This window comes from Leopardus geoffroyi, chromosome E1 (genome assembly GCF_018350155.1).
Source record: "Leopardus geoffroyi isolate Oge1 chromosome E1, O.geoffroyi_Oge1_pat1.0, whole genome shotgun sequence".
Taxonomy (NCBI): Eukaryota; Metazoa; Chordata; class Mammalia; order Carnivora; family Felidae; genus Leopardus; species Leopardus geoffroyi.
The window spans coordinates 38483731-38505798 of record NC_059330.1 but is presented as its reverse complement, the minus strand read 5'-3'; the positions used below and the strand labels follow the sequence as shown (position 1 = coordinate 38505798).

Below are 22068 nucleotides of genomic sequence, written 5' to 3'. Positions count from 1 at the left end.
AGTGATCCATTCAGACTTCTGCACACAACACACACAAACGTTCTTCTGTAAGTTTTCTTCGTCTGAACACCTTCTCTTCTGTTCCCCTGTCTTCACTACCTTCAAAGAATCTTTTCCGGTTAACTCCAGTTTTTTTAAATTACTTCTTGACTATGGCTACTTCTGTACTAGGTTAGTATTTTATTTTACAGCCTGCATTCACATGCTGACTTATAAACATTGATTCCTTACTTCCCACTCAAGTGTAAGACTCATCTCACTAGATCCAGAAACCTCCTAAAAAAGTGAGACCCTCCCTTAATCTCCCCCAGAAGTTGTCCTATACTCCAGACAATGACTCAACTAATGACATTCCTGTTCCCCACTGAAGCAACCCTCATGGTAGAACTCTCAGGATAGCCTATCAAAGAACTACGAGGAGTAGAATCTTATTCTCAATAGCAATGTCCTATCAACATTGAACTTGGCACTAAGTCTTTCCAAAATTATAAATTGTTTCATGACTTTAAAATGTGTTACAAAACAAAAACCCGAAAACAAGCATGGTCATCAAAGGCATTTGTTTATCTCCTTGATCCTTGGTATATAAACACTATTTTATTTGAAGACCCCTTAGGATGAGAAACCCCATTTTGTTCCCTATCTCTAAGATTAACCTATACTCTCAGGTCATGAGCTGATTTTCTAGAATGCAAATCAATTCCAGAGTCAACAGTAATCTTGTTCTCTACCAGTCCTGCCTCTAGCCTACCTCTGTGCATCATATTTTTGGAAGGTCTCCAGGAATAGAGAAGTTATTCATGAGTCTGAACTATTTAGTGAGTACTTCCCTAGATTAACCTCACTCTCAAACTCTCTTCACTTCCTATAGTTTAGCCGTATGTGGTTAGACAATAAAAAAATGACCTGCCACTCCCCTTATCACCTACACATTGCTCAGAATAAGAAGGATTTGTTTTTTACTCCTTCCATCCTTTAGCTTCAAGGTGCTTAAGGGTCAAGATAATAAAAGCAAAGCACTTAGCACAGTGCCTGACACATAGTTAGGTTTCCAACATTACTTCCTATTCCCTCCCTCCTTCCTCCCAAAACCACAGGTTCTCAACCTTTCTAGGCCTGTTTGTTCACTGGCTGAAGACAGCATTGAACTAGACAAACTAATGTCCTTTGGTAGTTCTAGCATTCTGTGAGTCTAATTAACATATTCTGTTTTGTTTACTCTTCTAGGCACTGCCTTCACTTGGATCTAAAAACAAAGGAGAGAGGAATAATGCTATTTTCCAGGTTGACCTAAAATATATAGAACTACTTTCAGGGGAATTTTAAAACTCCAAAAATACAAATAACTTTTTAACATGATACATCTGAATCATTCCTTATTTTCAAATTATTCTCTTGAACTATGTGGATAGCAGAGGGAAGCAAAATTTTCCTAAATATTTGCTTAATATAATCAAGCTTCCCTAGTGAAAATGTCTTCAAAGCATCTCCCAACCTAAGAGTTCTAGGCCCATCTTCCAACCATACAGGTAACACTACTGTAATCAATGGGAACTCTTTACTGACAGTGGTGCTTTAATGGGCCTACCTGAAATGAACTGTGAACCTTTAAGGCACTTATCCTTCTCACTAGCCCAACCATAAATTTTCCTTCCATCCCATATTCCTATCTCTTCTTTAAAAGCAATTATACCCTAAGTCTCTTTCTGCAGCTACCAGCCTGCTCCAGTTCTCCTTCTTTGCCTTCTTTCCATCTCCTTCTCATATTGCTTCATTTTATATGAGACCTTTGGTCCCCTAACATAAAATGCAAACACTGGTACAAGGCCAAACTCCGAAGTTCCTGAACTTATTAAAGGGATCATATTCCTAAGCTTTCTCTAAGTCTTTGAATTTGGCTTTTCTCCAGGACCAAAAGCATTCAAAATTGCATTAGCTTTGGTGGGGAGGGTTGTCTACCTACAAGCTAACCTTCATCAAAGGTGTCCCTCATTTGGTACTGTAGATCTGAGACACAGGAGGGAAAAGGATCCTCTCCTTGAGACAGCCATCAGAATAGGCTCCTTAAAGGAAAAAAAACCAAAAAACAAAAAACAAAAACAAAAACAAAAAACAGCCTCCAAGCCACAGGCTTTGCTTTTCACTTAGCTCTGATTGCTACCTTGTAGCCTTTGTAAGGTTTCTCCTTACCTCCCTCAAGAGATGGTTTAGCTTGGATAAAATGCCCTTCATTCCTTTGGAACTATTAACAACCATGCCAGAGGAAAACATCTAAAAATCTGTTTCCAGGTCCTAGGAAACCTATGTCTAAGTGAACATACTTTATGGCTATACTGTCTTATTCTAGAGAAGTATGCTGTGGCTATTGGCTACATATTAAGTTTCACTAACAACCACCCATCTAGAGAGTATTAAAGACTAACTTAATAGCCCCTTTCTCTCAACCTTGAACCACTAATTTTTGAGGTATATATGAGAGCAACCCAGTGACCAAAGTGTTTTGGCATTCTAGTGATTAATCACCAGGGCCTCAAAGCAGTCCTCATCTGCTTTCTCATGGATAGCAGGGCCTTCTTCTCACCAAGCTTTACTTCCCACAGACACCATCTGCAACTGAGCTCAGAAATGTCATCACCAAAAGCACGTCTCAGGATATGAGGGAAGAGGATGAAGTGAAATGTTGAGGCTCCCTGCCCTTCCTAGACCAGTAATCTCTTGTATCCCGCACAACATAAATTAAAATCTCCTTAGCAATAAGAAAGTATGATTATTTTGCTTTCTCCTTCACCTCTCACTAATTTGAGGATCTGTAATAGAAACGCGTCTTCTGAGTTGCCTCTCATCACCCTTCAAAACTATGAAGCAGCAGTAACTCTAAATACCTTGCAGGATTAAGCAATCAATACCTCTTGTAGGCTTACGGCATGGCATGCAAGTTGGGTAGTGAGTGAAAAATAGGAAACGAAAAGAAGTTGGGTGGACAGGAGAGATGGAGAAACGGCTGCATATGGGGAGGAGTGGTAGAGTCCCCCCTAGCAATCCCTTCAGGTGTCATACTTCCCCCAAAGTCTCTCAAACCTAGTTTGGAGTAAATATTCACTTAAGAGTATTCCTAGGGCTATAAGGAACACTAAAATTATCCCTATGGATGAGAAATGCCATACCCGGACAGTAAAATTAACCAAGTGTCCAGAAATGCTCACCTTGCCTCTCAGGACAACCAGAAGATTTAGCAGTGCCACCCCTCCCTTGGAACGGTTGAGCATTTACTCACTTGAGGAACTCACTTCCATTCCATCTAGCCCTTCAGGATGACTAAGTTGTGAACAGAGAAGTAACTCCATACTGAAACACAGTCAAACTATGGGGCAATCTTTAATAACAAAGGAAATCCCAGTTCAGCACCAAAAACATTAACTGTTAACTTCCTTAAGGCATTAACTTTACAATACAGTTAAGGATACCTGTCTGGGAAAAGATAGTGCTTAAGAAATTTAGATACTGAAACAGCATGATTTCTAACTAGAAATTGCCTTGGTCGTGATAGAAAAAAAGTCCAAGTTAGTTAGGTCCTCAGCCTTTAGGCCTAGAATTAAAAAGAGCCACTGCTATAAAGTGGAAACAATATTCCTAGTAGGTTGAAGTTCACACTCCCAGTCATGAATCTGCAATATATAAAGACCAAAAACAAATTCCTTTTTCTCTGGAGGCTAACCAGGAACACAGGATTCCAGGAATTGGAACAATCTTGAGCTCTCCATTCTCCTTCTGGGTAAAGACAGGACAGCCCACAGGCAAGGGAACATCATAAACTTGTGGGGACTCAAAAACAGGCTGGCCACCCTCATCACCAGTATTTGAATTCCTCTTCCTAATTTCCTTGTTCTGGTGTACCCTTTAACCTTGTATGATTGCTCACCCCAATATCCTCCCCCCCCCTTTTTTTCTGTCTTCTAATGGGCTTTACCTGCTTTTATCTACTTATGTCATGACTAGCAGGACTGCAGCACACACAAGGGAAAATTTAGTTCTTAGTGTCCAAAATCGTGAAAGAGAAGGGAAAGCAATTCTGTCCTCAGGTAGAGACAGGAAAGATTTTGGAGATAATAGAATTTTACCCTTATAAACAACTTTGACTCGTTTCCTGTGTGGCAACACATCGGGAATCTCAACGGAGCTAGGAACACTAATCTCCATGCCTACCCTACTCATGGTAACATAGGAACTGGTTGGGGTGGTTATGGTTTTAAGAGATTATTCTTTGGTCTAAACAGCCTCTTACCAACTTCCATTGACAAGTTGAGCTCAAACCCATTACCTCTCCTTTCAGGAGGAGCCAGGGTACACAAGACTCAACTCTTTTGATGGCCTGGCACCATCATTTGTGTAACTATTTCTACTTAAAAAAAAAAAAAAAAAATCACATCTTACAGTTTTCCCCAACTTTTTTTCTTCTCTAATTCCTAGTCTAGTGTTTTGAAGCACCTCTTCAAACCCTGAGAACCTTTTTTTTTTTTTTTTTTTGTATTTTATGAGACTACAGAGATTCTGAGACAAAGCACTCCTAAGATAAAGTAAAGGAAAAAGCTCTTTGTACACAATTAGATCTGCTCAGAGGCTACAGGTTAAGAAGTAAATGCAATGGAGCAAAAGTGGTATAGTAACAGGAAATATTTAATTTTCCAATCTCCACTTTCCATTTTTATAAACTGAAAGAAAAAAATTTAATATATTACAAAATATCTGTACATAGACAAGATACACCCGATGTGGGGCAAAAACAAGAGAGAGAAGGAATACAGTGTCAGGAACCTAAATCAGGGAGAATGAGGTGGCAACTGACACTTTTCTGGTGCAGCATTCTCTCTCAAAACCTGCTGGTAACCATTTTTGTACTGTAACTATATATGCATATTACACACACACACACACACACACACACACACACACTGGCTGGGTGATGTCTATGGCATAAGCTAACAAAAAAAAATCCTACTTACAAATTTGTGCTACTGCCCTGCTTTCAAATGTATAGATTTGATGTCATTTTCCAATCCTTATCATCCCTATGGACAGTTGAAAAAAAACTAAGGAAACTGGGTCAAACAAATTTGTTTTCAAAACTACAAAAATGATCATGGTCAAACCAGTTTTGCTCTCAATCATGAACAGAATCAGATTTCTCATCTGTTCAAAATAATGTATTTAATAGACTTATTATCTCCCATGGTACAATTAAAACAAAACAAAAACCACTTTTGAGTATAATTGGGTTTGTAAATTTCTAACAGTCAAGTTGAAATTCTGCCAAAACTTTACTTCTATCACATTTATAGGTAACATAGCTGAAAAATTAACAAATACCTTTTCTTTCTCCACAGATTCCAGGATATTTGAGTTTCTTTTTTCCTCTGCCTTTAGAAATAGTCAAAATTACCAAACTTTTTTCATTGTAAAGGCTAGACTCCCCAAATGGGGATAGGAGGTGAGATGGGATCATACATACACATACACACATCCATACATACACTCACCCCTTTCCCTAGTAGTAGGGATGGGGGAAGGGAGACTTAAGTATATTATTTAGAATATTTGGCATAATTAAAAATAAGGGGTGGGAAGGGGGGAGGAAAAACATTATTAATGATTGCTGATAACCAAAATATAATTAAAATATAGAGAGAATTTTATTCATATTTGATGGGAGACCAATTATTTTCACTATGAATAGATACTTTTGAAAGTATCACAGGCTTAAGTTCTTTAATCAAAAATGGGAGTGGGGCCCAATGCCTCAAATTCAAATATTCTAAAATACAAAGGCCCATGTCTGAAGACTAAGAAGTCAACAGACAAAATGTTCAGATAAACTTTAATGGAATTTTCCAATAGCATGTCAGTGAGCCTAGCAAATCTAATTGGACACACTGGTATAAAAAGCCATCAATGCCAAAATGGCTAGAAGGTTCTTTTTCTAATCAATGTTTGCCCCTGAGGGCAAGGCCAGACCAAAACCCAGAGAATAATAAAGAAATACACACACCGGATATCTACCTATTTCAGTAACAGGGGAAAATAGTCTTCATGTAAGTATCTGAAGAGGGTTCTTCTTTCATTTCTTTATAAAGTTTTTTTTTTTTTTTATTAGTGCACCTTTCTCTTACAAGTAGTTTTTATTTTTTAATATAAGAACTTGGCATTGAAACACAAAACTTCACTTGAGTTCTGAAAACTATTCTCAAAGATGCTGAAGCATGTTTGCCTTTTCTTTGTAAAGGGGCCCTAATCTATGTTTCACAAAGGCCTAAGTCTGTGCGGAGAATTTATATGAATGTGTAGGTTTTTAAAACACCTTATATGCTGGTATTCACATAGAAATGGAAGCCAGAATGAGAAGCCTCCCAAGTTATCCCACCCTGAAAGCCTTTCCATTTTCCATTTCCTGTTTATAATAAGGCAAAATTCTTGCCATGAAGTCATTTACCCCTTTTACCAAAAATAAAACCAAAATCAAATCTCTCCAGAGGAAACTCCCTAAAAGAATCGGCAGGATATACATGCTAAGATGTGTATATGTCAATACTGTTCTTTCTCATGGTCTGCTCTTTTAAAATTATTTTTTAAAAAAGGTCTCAGATATTGATAGATCTTCAGAAAAATATCCACCCTAAACTAAGTTACATTTCCATGTATTTCCATGTATATTCCATGTATTTCTTTTGACATTACAACGCTCTGTTTCAAAGGTTTTGTTTTGTTTTTTGTTTTTTGTTTTTTTGACAAAAATATATGTGTAAACAGTATGGTAACTGCTCTTACTAGCCCTCTAGGTATGGAGGCATCATCTCTAACCCCAGCTCAGCAGCAAGTCCTAGGCTGTCTGCATTTATAAATCAACTTCACCATCAGAACGTGGTTTAAAAAAAAACAAAACATTTTAGAATTGAAAAGTTACAGAGAACATATAGGAGTTTGAATTTCCTTTCGTTTATTTCAAAAAAAAAAAAGTAAAGAATTATCCCAGGTTCTTGGGCATCTCAACGATTAATTTTTTTCCAAACAAATGCCTCAAAAAGAGAAAAAGACAGAGAGAGAGAGAGAGAGACAGAGAGGGAGACAGAGAGAGAGAGACAGAGAGAGAGAGAGAATGAGAAACTCTTTAAAGATGTGGTAAAAAAGGGAAGAGATGGGGTAAATCTACCTACATGCCCAAGAATGCCTCTTTCTACAACCTGCGTCCTGTGCAGGGAGAGGGGCATGTCTTTTTGTCAAAGCAGAACAAACTTCATGGATGAGTAATTTATTTGGAAAAAAGGTATGTTCAAGATGCTCAATGGGGAAAAGAAGTTCACTTGAAAGCAAAAATGTGAGATGGTGGAGAGGAAGGAAACATTTATTTAAATCAGCCAGTCACTCTGTTTCCCTTATAGCAAAAGCCTAAGAGTATCTCAAATTTTGTGAACACTATTATCTTTAAATGAAAACAAAACGGAAAAAAAAAAAAAGCAAAAAACAAATAAAAAAAATTCAAAAGGAATCATAAAAAAAAAATCCCCAAATTTAAAAAAAAACTAAAGAGAGCCTCTCCTGAGCCATCTCAAAATTGAAACTGTTCTCCTTTTCTTTTGCTCAAGAAGTGCAGGCAAATGAACTAATAAAACATTTGCTTTTCAATTTAATGACCCTCTCCACATTCTCTACTTATTATCTACTAGGTAGAGTTGAACTGTTCTGGCTGTAGCCCATCCAGGGGGAACTGGTGCCAACATCATTTTATAAGTCGCCTGCTAGTAGCAAGTGAGCAAGGAATACAACAGACAGCTTTGCGGTAGCCAAATGCAGATGATTACCTCGCTCTGGCAAATGATTTCATTAATGTTTCAGAGGACTGGATGGAAGGATGAATAGGGAAGGAATCTTTCAGGACACTGAAGTCTCTGGGTTAGTAAGGAACTCCTCTCCCTCTTCCCCCTCTTGGCGGGACTCTTGTAGGTCCCCGATAGAGTTTTCCATAAGCAGAAGACTGAGCTGGGCCCCCCCAGTTTAGGCCTGTTCCTGAACTGCTGGCCCCAGTGGTTCCTGGCCCCAGCTCCCCATAGTTCTGCAATTTGGTCTCTGCATGTACCACAGAGTTGCTGCTTCCCTCAGCCTTCAGGAATGGTTGCCCGACCACTGAGTGTAATGCTAAGGGGACCCTGGCAAAACGGAGGTCCTGGTCCCCTGGGAACTGCACTGACCCTGTGCCCTGGTAACTGCTGGACTCCCCAAGGTGGCTCACAGAGCCTGAGAAGGTCCTGTTCTTCACCAGGGTCTGGGTCAAGGATTCTGTCAAAGCTGGACCAGAGTTGCGTTCATCAGTGTCAGTGGCACTGAACCCTGTTTCAGGCCCATCAGTGTTTCCGTAAGTCCTGTTGGGATGGGGTCGGGTGGAGTACTCCATTGGTCTCAAGGCCTGGTGCTCATGTGGCAGGTGGCCAGGAGGCTCTGCTTCAGGCTGGGATAAAAGTTGCAGCAAGGCGGCTGTCACGGCTGGGTTCAACTCCTGGGGGGCGCTGGAAAGATCGCCTTCAACCAGAGGGGGTGGAGGTGGCGGCGGTGGAGGTCCGGGGGGCTCAGGGGGCCTCTTCTCTGGTGGAAGAATGTGAGGAGGACATGCTGTGGAAGGGTTACTTCTTTTAAACACCATCTTAAAAATCACATGTGATTATAAACACAAACACACACACACATACACACACGCTGCCCAACATAAACAAATAGCAATACAAGTAACCAAATATATATAAAGAATAAAATCTTGGGATCAGGAAATTGCAATTTATAAATAAAATCAAGTGGTTAAAATAAAACAGTTGCATTCTGAATCTAACAGCTGGTGTAAAAAAGATCATATGTTTCAAATGATTGTCCTGATTTTTGTCTGAGATTTCCTCCATTTCCTTCCTTAAGGAACTGTTCTAATATGTAGGCTGTAGGCAGCCTCCCCGCCCCTTTTTGCTGTTGGATCAAAACATTAATGAAAATAAAGTAGAAAGAAGGAAGATGAGAGGAAACAATACACATGCTGTGGTCACATTTCTAGCACAAAATCTTGCTGTACAACAGGAGACCTTGCATGGACTTAGCTAATGCATTTTACAGAACATTTGATGATATAAGGTTAACACCTGAAATAGAATTTAAAGAATATACAAGAGAGATGAAATAAAAACCTTTCATTACCGTCATGTATAAATATACACTTGCTTCTCCAAACTTCAGTCCCCTCTCCCCATAATCACATTCTGAAGAAAGGGATTAACCACCATTCTGTCATTCAGTTTCCTGTTACAATAATTATAAAGACTAAAGTAATCTATCATAATTTTCTATTTTGTTTTCCAACCTCCTGCATTTTTTCCATGCTATGAAAAAAATCACTACAGCAATGTCATGCAGAATGGGCTGCTGATAAACATGTTTATCTTGGAGACGGTGACAAAACTAAGTATTTAGAAATGTACTGAACTTATACTACACTATGTCTTTCCAAGGATCTTTTGTCTTTCTTGAACCACTCCCCACACACCCCCACCTGCTGGCTAAATTTGCCTAAGCATGGCAATCACTGTATGGTAACTACTACCAAGGCAGGAGAGTAGGGATGTAAAACGGCGTGAGTTTGAGAACATACAAAACCAAGTACAATCAGAACAGTGCTTCTTAAGAGTTGGGAGTTACTCTGCTGAAGAAAAGGTTTCATGTTTTGGGATATCTTCCAAATGACTGATGTTTCTGTTCCCTATGGAACCATATTTTTAAATATCCATATAGTTAATTCTTTATTATCTGAGCTAGTGATATGAAAGTCATTACTCAGACAAGCCAAAATAATTTTTAGTTATAAAGTAGTTTGGTAGCATATTTACCACAATTATATTTTGCAAAGACAATCAGTAAAGTATGTATTTACTTAGCATGCAGATGAAAGCAGTCTGAAAACATAATATTATAACATTGTGTTGTGGAAGGATGAGGTCAGGTGCTATATGTAACATACAAGTGGGTGGCCAACAGTCCCAATTTGCCTGGGACTGAGCGGGTTTTCAGGTTGCCGACTTTCAGTTTTAAAACCAGGACGGAACTGAGATGAGTTGGACACCCTGTATACAGTACCCACCCAAGTTGCTTGTTGACAGACTGACTGGTTAACTAGGTGGTAGGTAAAAATTAATTTAAAGACAAAAAATCAGCTATAGAAAACTCACAACTGGAAAGATGACATGCTGAAAAAGGAGAGCTAACTGGACTACAAACTCCTATAGATTTCAGAGTTTATTGCTGTCAATAGTATGTTTCTCACTACATAAGAATATCTCAGTACCAGTTATATTTAAATGTATTTTTGGACTATACATAAAATAAAACACTATGGTTATTTTTTTTAAATATTGATGGCAAACAACTTTAAAAATGCCTAACTGTAAAAGTGATCAAAGCTAAACTACTCTTTCAGCTATACTACTTTTCATATTTAAACTTTGCCTTTTAGTCTAGCTGTATTTCAATAGAACTACTTCTTGAGCTCAAATTCACATGTATGAGAGGATGAGAACTATCTCAAAGTAGAAAAGGAGACAGACTGTAAATGACTATTGAAGTAAATAAAACTTCTTAAAGGAGTTAAAAGATCACATTTTAAAAATCACACTATTGTAAGATCTAGTGCAAACAATATTGCCAATTCTTAACAGTCTGTACTATTGGAGGGAGGTATTAAAGAAATGTACAAATATAACTTAAAATTTTCAATGGACTCATTAGATTTCAACCATAACCCTTTCCCCATACAAGTAAAGAGTAGCTAAAGTGATAGATTTTCACCTTCTCTGGCTTATTCAGTCTGCCCTCTGGTGGAAGTGCTAATGAATAATAAAATGGCCAAGTGTGAGGCAGCCGGGGAGCAACAAGAAGAGGAGACATAGAACTGGATAATCCAGGGGTGACTAATAATTAGGAGTGGTATTTTTACTCTTCCCTAAAAAGCAAATCCAACAATTTCTGGCCACAGGCCAGGTCTTAATTTTAGTTCAATCTCACCCTTGTTGGCTCAATTATTGGGTGAATTTCTTTCAATCACTATACTATTTAATTTGAATGACTTCTTTAACGTATTTTGATTATAGCTGAATTCTGCTGGGGTGGGGAAGAAGAAGAGGGTGTGGGAGATGAGACAAAGAGGCCTGCTTTAACTCTAGATTAGCTTTCTCTTGTTATTCCATGTCCTAGAGTCTCTTAAAAGCAATTGGAATCAGTTATGACAGAGTAACAAAGTGAATTAAAAAACACATTAAAAAGAAACATATTAAGAAAAGTACACAGGTTCTATTCTGCCTCTTCCAATAATATGGTTTCAGCTGAGACCATAGGCAGGCTTATTTAAACTCCCTGGATTGCAGTTTCCCTATTTGTAAAGTAAAGGGGTTAATTTTATTTATGTTACCTTCCAGTTTTAAAAAGACTTACATATGAAAAATAGCTTATGTATTTGTATACCAGTGAAAATAAGGCATATACTTTCTGCACCATCCTGTATGAAATGTGAATGTAGGATGACCTAAAGTTGAAGGTTAGTGTACCTCATCAGCCCTCGTGCCTCTTCTTATTCCCCAATTCATGGGGTCTTCATGGACAGCGAAAATATCCAAGGAGTTGAAAACACTTTCAGATAAGTAAACATTTTGCAAACCAGACTGTAAATCAGAATTAGAAAATTTAAACTTTTCTTTCCTCTAATAAAATTGCATGCTGTGGTCATGTCAGGTCAAGGTATAACATATTTATTTCCTTTGTTCAGATTTTTCTTTATGTAATGCTCACTTCCTAATTTGCGGTCCATTCAATTGTCTTTCAGGAGCACAGATTTTTAAAAAGCATTTTTATATGCTATTATTTTTTGGAATGCAATGTGTGGTGTTACACTTATCTACCAAGATTTCCAAATTATTCTTCAGGAGATTAACAATGGCATTTTATTAGAGTTTTCTTGACTATATCTTTCAGGCAAGACTGGTATCCCGTATCCCCTACACTAGAGTAAAATCGACTATCTGTGCAATCTGATGATGGTTTATTTGGAACACAGATTTTCAAGTGCTAGTACTAGGTGGCCACTATTCACACAGTAGTTCAAGATGTATCACTAGCTATGATTGTGGTTTCTTTGAGTTAGAACACAGAGGCTTTACTTACCTACCTCCTAGAAAATGGAAAAACCATCAGTATATGGAAGGTGCTTTGAGAAGCTTTGAGACTTAAATAGAAGCTGGGCAAGAAATACATCATTGGGTGCTATGTTCTCCTGTAGACTAGGTTACAGAAAACTGAAACTGAGGCCATTGATGTGAAAAAGAAAATGTTAAAGAGATTTTTAAGAGGATCAACAGCACCTGAGCTCAATGAGATTCATGACCGGTCTGTTTACCTGCTGCCTCCTCCTGTGGCATTGTGGGAGTTCTTCGGGGCCCCTGTGGCCCACTGTTCTTGTCACTGTTGTTTTCCTCCAGGCTGCCTGCTGGCTCCTGGGTTTTCATCAGCTGACTCAAAAGAACTGCCAACATATTCTGCATGTCAGCTGGTGTGCTTGAAGCCTCAGAGGTTGTCTGTTCTGCTGAAGGCTGGACCACTAGGGCAGGAGGTGTCTCCTTCAAAGACTCCTCTGGGGCCATGGGCTCTGAGTCCTGCTGCTGGGAAGTGGCTTCCGTTAGGGCACTGATGGACTGGTTCAGGGCCTCCAGCTGCTGCTGCATCTCTGGGTTGGAGTGGATGTTAAGCAGCTGTGCCATTTGAGGGATGCTTAGGTCGGTTTGGCTCTGCAGCAGATTCAGTAACACTGCCAATTCACTTTGATTCAACTGCTGTGTGATGTCACCGAGGCCTGTGGAGGAGAGACAGTGGAGCCAAAATAAGAGGATGAGGCAGGGTAAGGACCTTTGCCTTCTTCAACTGGCAAGAGCAAATTACAATATTCAGTATATGAAGCTTCATTTAGAATGTCTCATTTTTCATGCCTCACATTGTCATGACAGTTTTTCTTTAGATTTTCACTGAAAAATACAGGAACAAACTAAAACATCCCAGTATTGTGAGTAAAAGTGATTTCATTTTATCTGTATTCTTCAATGTCAGTGACTTACAACCCTTACTGTACATTAGAATTACTAGGAGAGATTGTAAAGTTCAGGTGCTTCAGTTCCCATTCCCAGATATCTGGCAATTAATTGTTCAGGAGTGTTTATTTTTATATATATATTTTTTAATTTTAACGTTTTATTTATTTTTGAGACAGGGAGAGACAGAGCATGAACAGGGGAGGGTCAGAGAGAGGGAGACACAGAATCCGAAACAGGCTCCAGGCTCTGAGTTGTCAGCACAGAGCCCAACGTGGGGCTCGAACTCACGGACTGAGAGATCATGACCTGAGCTGAAGTCGGCCGCTTAACCAACTGAGCCACCCAGGCGCCCCAGGAGTGTTTATTTTTAAAGCTTCCTACATGATTCTAAAGTGCAGCCAGTGTTGAAAACCACTGTTGTAGGTGAACAGGGAAGGGCAAGTGAGTCTCAGAAAGAATACCTGTAGTTCAGAAAAACTGATGGTACCACAGAACTACTTTATTATTATAATAGTTCACTATTACACAGTTTTGGATATATTTAGATCAAATATGTTCCATAGATCAGTTCCATCTATGGAACTAACTACATTTAACGATAATTGTGGTTTAAATGATCAGATTCTGGGGCACCTAGGTGGCTCAGTCAGTTAAGTGTCCGACTTTGGCTCAGGTCACGCACTTGCGGTTTGTGAGTTGGAGCCCCACGTCAGGCTCTGTGCTGATAGCTCAGAGCCTGGACCCTGCTTCGGATTCTGTGTCTCCCTCTCTCTGTTCCTCCCCCACCTCACATTCTGTCTCTCTCTTTCTCGAAAATAAAGATTAAATGATCAGATTCTAAGAAGGTCTTTTCAAATGAAACATAAACAGGGCTCCAAATTACATGTTAGAAAACCATGGGTAAATGAACCTTAAATTTGCTTTACCTAACTTACTGATCTAACTTTACCTAATTGACTTCTAATTGAGATATAGTATTCCCTCTTTCTGGAAAGAAAAATAATCCATTGTAGACTTTCTAAACCCCATATATAAACTTGGTTTATCTCCTCCCCATAATGATGGGACATTTCTTTATTGCTTCAGTGGCTAAAAACTCAGACAGACAGACACACCCTTGCACTTGATCATCAAAACCTGACCAAGTGTCTTTAATAAAAATACAAAACCTCCATCCCAGAACTGACCTACTGCATCCCCAGTCCCAGGTTCCACCTTGCCAGGAGCAGGCTGAGGTGGTGCTGGACTGCTGTTCTTCACGGGCTCAGCACCTGTCCCTGAGGTAGTTTCTTTCCGTGAGGCTTTGGATGGAGGTGGCTCTTCTATCACAACACCACTTTGTCTCTGTCGTCGCCGTTTCTTACTCCACAATTCATGGCAATCCTGCCAGTGGGGGAGGCTGCAAAAGACAAAGCAAAGGGGAAATGTGTGTGGGACTAATGACAGTGAATGAATGGAGGAAGAAGAGATTAAAATAGGAAGGCAGGGGCGCCTGGGTGACTCAGTTGGTTAAGCGTCCGACTTCAGCTCAGGTCATGATCTCACAGTCCGTGAGTTTGAGCCTCGTGTCAGGCTCTGTGCTGATAGCTCAGAGCCTGGAGCCTGCTTTGGATTCTGTGTCTCCCTCTCTCTCTGCCCTTCCCCTGCTCATGCTCTGTCTCTCTCTGTCTCAAAAATAAATAAAAACATTAAAAAAATTTTTTTAAATAGGAAGGCAAAGAGCTGAGGGAAATGGAAAGAATAACATAAAAATAACCAGAAATATTAGTAAACAGATAGTAGCAATGTAAAAGGAATCATGACATATGGTAGTCTGAGGAAATAAAAGACCAACAGATTTCTACAGTGAGAAATGAGACTCTTGCTAATATCAGAGTCACACCTACTATATACACAACTACATTCCAATCAAAGAGTTAAGTCTGATAACTGTTCTTGCTGTGCATAACAAGAATAAAGAAGAACTCTATTGGTCAAGTTTCAGTTTGGAATAGATAGGACAGAGATGACTAGCCTATTAATATCTACAAAAGTCCAGGCAAGGTGGTGAACCACTTAAGCAGTGTATAATTAAATCACCTTTGTGTAAAATCAATTTATGGGTTATTTGGTCTTTGAGGACCAAAAAATAGGTTCTTTCTTCTTTCTACCCATGGAATTTCCATGACTCAGTATTTTCATTTGTGGAGTTTATTAGTATATTTTAATATATTTAATATATTTTCACATTTCCTCATACTCAATAATGCAAACAGTCCCGGAAAGTAAAATCTTATTATAATAAAGACTACTAGAGCCAAAATCTCTCTATAATAAGAGCTCCCAAATTTTAGTAAAAAGCTTATGTATTTCAAGCCAAAATTCAACGTATCAAAATTCTAGTGCAGTAAATGAGTTTGGACATTTCTTTGGAACAATCAGATTTGTGGTTACTACCCGCTCGTCTTTAAATACTGTGTATTTAAGATACATAGTTTCTCTATGTAAGAAAAAAATACCCAAAAACTCTGACATGAAAACGATAATGCTGTCAGTCATACAATGTCACATTATTGGCCAAATGTGAAACATGAGAGTAAAACTTCAGAAGATCCTATAGAATACAGAAAATGCATAAGATTCTGATGAAAGAGAGACACGTTCAAAGATATTTTCAACATCAAATAATTCAGGACATATGACCCAATAGTAACAAGCTATTTAAAATTAGAACTGCCCTTGCCAAGTGTGGGATATACATGGTCACCACAGACATGGGGGATTCAAGCAAATGGAACAGGTAAGAGCAAAAACTAGAAGGAATACTTTAAAGAGGCTGTACAGGGCAATAAATAGTTTGAGTCAAATTAGAACAAATATCGTATCTAAATGTATTCCTTGTTTAAAAACATTAAGCAATAAAACCTCTTATCAATCATAATACTCAAGGGCACCTCTCCATTTGGGACTCAGCCATTTGCAGTTCCTTCTAAAAACCTATTATTTTGAGCTACACATCTCCTAAGGTTTAGTGGGGGGTTTAGGATCACTACTTGGCCACCAGCACTTACTCTGGAGGATCCATTTTGCTGAGCTCAACATCTTTAAGGAAGTCACTCTGTAGAGTCTGTTCAGCTGTGCAACGTTTGCTAGGATCTAGTGTCAGCATGTGGTCCAGTAAATCAAGTGCTGCCGAAGGAATGCTGTGGAAAGGAAGAAAGAACAAGTTCACAATGACCCCATAGTTCTTAAACCTATAACCTTAGGTCAAAGGTCTCTGAATTTCCACCTCCATGTAAAACTGTGGAAAAGGAACTAAAAGCTGGCTAAACAAGCAAGCAGATCTGCTCCCACAGAGGATTTATGCAATGCTATATAATACAAGTAAAAAACATGAAGCCAGCAGTTCCATTCTCTTTTTATTATGGGAATATCAAAAGGACTATGAGAAAATTCATATATTCCTCACAATAAAATGATTTATTTTTTCATCTAAAGCCTTCATAAGAGAAAATTACAACAAAACTATGATAAAATTCATATACTGTTCAAAAAAAAATGTTTTCCTATGGTGTGCTGCCATAAGTTGGGACAACACTAACTCCCTAAGCTAGGAAAGTCAAGTCTAAACTCCAGCCAAACACAGAAACCAGATGTACATTTTTGCCAAACTCACAAAGAGAATTCTTCTCGCAGACGCCTTCTATATTGCTTCTTCGGTTTCATGGTATTGAAGTAGGGCAGCTTGATAACATCAGGCCACACAGCTGGACAAGGGCTACCACAGAGTCGACTGAAAACAAAGCAAAAAGCCAAAACAAGAAGTAAATGAGTCAGCATTGTGAATTCTGGAGATTACAGAAGCAGAAATTATTACCTCCCGAGGTCTGGGGAATCTTGGCTTATTAAATTAGAGAGCATGCAGAAAGGTAAAACCTGACCTCACTGCTTTAAGGACAGAAGGAATAGGACAGAAAGAGCTGGTTACAAGATAATGAAGAGAAAATACTGGCAAAATAGTCCAAAATGATGCATATACTTGATTTTGTAAAACATGTTTTTAAACCTCCATAAAGGTTTTCATTATCAATTATGTTCTGTTCAGTTAGTATTAATTTCAAAGTGCTGAGCTGGTCATATAATATCCCTATAGGGAAAATTAGAAGAGAGCCTAAAAATTTTGATAGAAAATTGAATTTAATGCACAATAATGAGTTATACACCACCTTTAAAGAAGTCTACATTAGCCTGTTGTATTCTTCTCTTTACTTATATTGATTAAAACAACCCCAGTCCTTCCCCAAATCCTCTAGTTTAGGTTCTATTTTATAATTATCTGTTTACATGCTGTATTACTTACTAAACTTTGAGCTCTCTGAAAGCAGGGACCTATCTTACTTATCTCTAAACCTTAAAGTTTAACAAAAAAAGGAATTTGTTATAGAACAGGCTTAATAAATGTTTGCTGAATACAGCTCATCTTAATCTAACCTAAGAATGAAACGTCTACCTTGAAAATGGCATGCTTTTATATGAAGAATAAAAAATATGCAAAGACCTAAAAAGTCTAAAAAGGGGGAACCTAAAAACTAAGACCCTCAGTAACACCTAAAAAGGAGGAATATAATTTCTTTACATATATAGCCCATGATAAAATATGTGGTAAATCTGACTGAGAATATACTTGGATATATACTGACTTGAGAATACTTGGATATAAGCATAAAGTCAACTTTTAGTAGAATGACTGAAAAGTATTAGAAATTAGAGGATGAAATGACCTATCACACCTGGGCACTCAGAACACATGCACAGCTGTACCTGATCAGTTCTAGCTGAGCCAGTTCCAGATTGGCTTGAAAAATAGGCTTCTTTGTGAACAGTTCCCCAAGGATGCATCTAGAAAGAGTAAAATTGAAAGGTCAGGAGAGAAATCCCCGGAGCCTAAAGTGTGTCTCTAAAAATTTTTATAGTATATCTGGCAGAATTTGATATTACATGTTGTAAATAAGCCCCAAATTGCAGTGTCTGAATTTTGTAAAAGAAAATATTTCTTGGGGCGCCTGGGTGGCTCAGTCGGTTGAGCAGCCGACTTCAGCTCAGGTCATGATCTCGTGGTTCGTGAGTTCGAGCCCCGCGTCGGGCTCTGTGCTGACAGCTCAGAGCCTGGAGCCTGCTTCAGATTCTGTGTCTCCCTCTCTCTGTCCCTTCCCTGCTCATGCTCTGTCTCTCTCTGTCTCTCAAAGATGAATAAATGTTAAAAAATAAAATTAAATTAAATTAAAAAAAAAAGGAAAATATTTCTTGCGGTGAGAATAGACAGTATTAAGAATTTAAATTTGCCAGGCGATCAAACTTTTACCATCTATAAAGGGTGGTCTACAAGCAAAGAAAATGAGTCAGAGTCCTTTTCTACCAATTCCATTGTAAATTAAGGAAATAAACACTAAAAAAAACCCACACTTCAATTTTACAAGGATGCTCAGCAGTTCCTGTAAAGAGATTAGCTTTTTCCATTCATTTGCTCTGTAGAATGTGCAATATACTATAGCCCTCTTGGCATTGTATTTGTAAAGAAGCATTTATTGTCATCACCCAGAATCAGTTTCAATAGGACTTTCAAATACATTATGCTTAAATGCTTTTTCCATTTTGCAAATGCCTTCCAAAATAATACATATTTACAAAGTCCCCAGGTATGTCTCCACAAATTACTTAATTACAAAAGGAAATCTAGTAACTATTTAGTGGGGAAAAAAAGACAACACCTTAACTGAGTGAACAAAATTAACATCATCAATAAGAAGGAAACAGGGGGGGCGCCTGGGTGGCGCAGTCGGTTGAGCGTCCGACTTCAGCCAGGTCACGATCTCGCGGTCCGTGAGTTCAAGCCCCGCGTCGGGCTCTGGGCTGATGGCTCAGAGCCTGGAGCCTGTTTCCGATTCTGTGTCTCCCTCTCTCTCTGCCCCTCCCCTGTTCATGCTCTGCCTCTCTCTGTCCCAAAAATAAATAAACGTTGAAAAAAAAAAAATTAAAAAAAAAAAAAAAAAAAAGAAGGAAACAGGGTTCATTTAAGTATAAATGTGATACCTTGAAAAGAACACTTATGCAATATTCCAGCCAAAACTTCATAATATGAACCTATATAGTAGCTGGTCTGTCCTTCAAAATGTAAGTGTCGGAGCATCTGGGAGTCTCAGTCAGTTAAGCATCTGACTCTGGCTCAGGTCATGATCTCTCATTCGTGAATTTGAGCCCTGGACTGGGCTTTCTGCCCTCAGCACTGAGCCCACTTTGGATCCTCTGTCTCCTTCTCTCTCTGCCCCTCCCCCACTCATGTTCTCTCCCTCTCTCAAAAATAAACATTAAATAAATAAACAAACATTAAAAAAATATATCGAATCTCAAGTTGGTTAAACGTCCAACTTTGACTCAGGTCATGATCTCACAGTTTGTGGGTTTGAGCCCCACATCAGGCTCTGTGCTGACAGCTTGGCGCCTAGAGCCTGCTTAGGATTCCATGTGTGTGTGTGTGTGTGTGTGTGTGTGTGTGTGTCTCTTTCTCTCTCTCTCTCTGCTCCTCCCCCACTCACACTCTGTCTCTCTCTCTCTTTCAAAAAATAAATAAAACATTTAAAAAAATTTATGTATATACATGAAAGACAAAAGTTAAGGAACTATTTCAGAGTAAAGAATGAGAACTAAATGTAATACATGATACTGGATCAAATCCTTTATCAGGTGAGGTATTGTTTCCAGGATGTTATTAGGGTACTGAAAAAGTAAGAACATGGAATGTAAGCTAAATTACTTTAAAATATAGTGTATCATTGTTAAATTTCCTGAATTTGATAATGCTACTGTGATTTTATATAAGAATATCTTTGTTCTTAAGAAATGTACGTTAGGGGCGCCTGGGTGGTGCAGTCGGTTAAGCGTCCGACTTCAGCCAGGTCACTATCTCGCGGTCCGTGAGTTCGAGCCCCGCGTCGGGCTCTGGGCTGATGGCTCAGAGCCTGGAGCCTGTTTCCGATTCTGTGTCTCTCTCTCTCTCTGCCCCTCCCCTGTTCATGCTCTGTCTCTCTCTGTCCCAAAAATAAATAAACGTTGAAAAAAAAAAAAATTAAAAAAAAAAAAAAAAAAGAAAAGAAATGTACGTTAAAGGGGCGCCTGGGTGGCTCAGTCAGTTAAGCATCCGACTTCAGCTCAGGTCATGATCTCAGTTCGTGAGTTCAAGCCCCACATTGGGCTCTATGCTGACAGCTCAGAGCCTGGAGCCTGCTTCAGACTCTATGTCTACCTCTCTGTCCCTCTCCGCACATGCTCTCCCTCTCTCTCAAAAATGAATACGCGTTAAAAAAAAAAAAGGAAAGGTACATTAAATATTAAATGGTAAGGAGGATGACATGTACAACTACTTTCAATAGTTCTGGAAAAAAGATGTGTGCATATACACGATTTTATTCTATTTATATACTTTATGTTGTATGATATAAATACACATACATAAACATATGAATATAAAAAGCAAATGTGGCAAGATGCTAAATTTTAGTGAATCTAACACGAATAAATCTCAAAATAATTATGCTGAGTAAAAGATGCAAAAGGGAAAAAAGAACATATACTGTATGATTCCATTTGTATAAAATTCCAGAAATGGAAATCAATCTATAGTGATAGAAAGCAGAACAGTTGTTGCCTAGGATAGTGTGGGACAGAAGAGAGAGATTACAAAGGAACACATGGAAACTTTTGTCTTGGTTGTGGTGATGGTTTCACTAGTGTATACAAAATGTCAAAACTTCAACTGTACATTTTAAACATATGCAGCTTATTGCATACCTCAATTGAAAGATTAAAAAATTTTAATGAATATGGATAAAAGCTATACTAACGTTCTTTGTCCTTTCTAGTAACTCTTATATATTTGAAATTATATCAAAATAAATCTATTTATTTAATTTAGTTAGTTAGTTTTAATTTTAATTCCAGTTAGTTAACATACAGTGTTATTATATTAGTTTCTGGTGTACAATATAGTAATTCAACAGTTCCATGCATCACCCAGTGCTTATCATAAGTGCACTCCTTAATTTCAATCACCTATTTAACCCATCCCCCCATATCAAGATAAATTTAAAACAAATGTAAAAAATTACATGACTACTCTGTACTTTTTTGTATGCCTAAAATATTTTGTTTTTTGAAAAGTAAGAAAACAAATGGACAAAGAATCTCTTCTCTGGCCTATGCTTTGAAATTAGATTTGCTAATACAAAAGCAGTATTTATAGTTTTACTTTGAAATTCTTTAGCTTGACTAAATTTGAGAAGCAAAACAAAGCTAGTTTTTAAAGTTATTAGCACCTTTCTATTAGCATTTGTTAACCTCAAATGACAAATTCTCACTTCCATATTCACTCAAATCTTATCCAGAAATAGAAAAGTAAAAGTCAAGTTTAATTCTGTTTCCAACATAAACTGCTAAATCAAATTCCAAATACAGTGTTGTCACAACTGATAAAATAAGCAGAAAGAAAAACCAACCAACCAACCCAGGTGGGTTTTCAGAATCTAGACATAATTCGTTGCACCAGTCTTTCTAGTTTCTCCTTCAGAGAGAATTCCACGAATCACCAAAGTAGCAAGCTCACATCAAGAGTCTAGCAAAATCTCAATTCAATGAAGTTACTGGGCTTTATTTAAAGCCTAATCTTCTATAATTTTAATTTCCAAGTTGTGTTTTGGTGTTTTATTTCAGTTCTAGTTCTTTGGTGGGGAAGATATTATTATGTAATCAATACTTTGCAACTACACTGAGGTGGCAGGTTGCACACACTGAAATAATAGTACGAACAGAGCTATGAACTTTCCCTGTGTATCTTAATGGGGTGTTAACTTTAGAGCCTAGTTGTGACAATTTAAATGCTAATACT

The 22068-nt window shown here is 38.2% G+C and overlaps 1 protein-coding gene across 18 annotated transcripts in view; it reads right to left on the bottom strand.

The window, feature by feature from the left end:
* Positions 1-22068, bottom strand: part of CDK12 (cyclin dependent kinase 12) — a 78322-nt gene that overhangs the window by 24585 nt on the left and 31669 nt on the right. For 12 of the 18 annotated variants that reach the window (XR_006714942.1, XR_006714939.1, XR_006714941.1 and 9 more), the window contains exons 9-14: positions 17952-18029; positions 16807-16923; positions 16202-16333; positions 14339-14550; positions 12464-12916; positions 8238-8655 (exon numbers count right to left, since the gene is read on the bottom strand). Coding sequence is in view for 4 of the 18 variants with exons in the window: in XM_045488677.1 (XP_045344633.1) it covers positions 7943-8655; positions 12464-12916; positions 14339-14550; positions 16202-16333; positions 16807-16923; positions 17952-18029 (1705 nt within the window). In the remaining 14 variants the exon portion in view is untranslated. Of the gene's footprint in view, positions 1-4656; positions 8656-12463; positions 12917-14338; positions 14551-16201; positions 16334-16806; positions 16924-17951; positions 18030-22068 lie in introns of those variants that run through there. The other 6 variants (XM_045488677.1, XM_045488678.1, XM_045488679.1 and 3 more) reach the window with 4 other exon arrangements.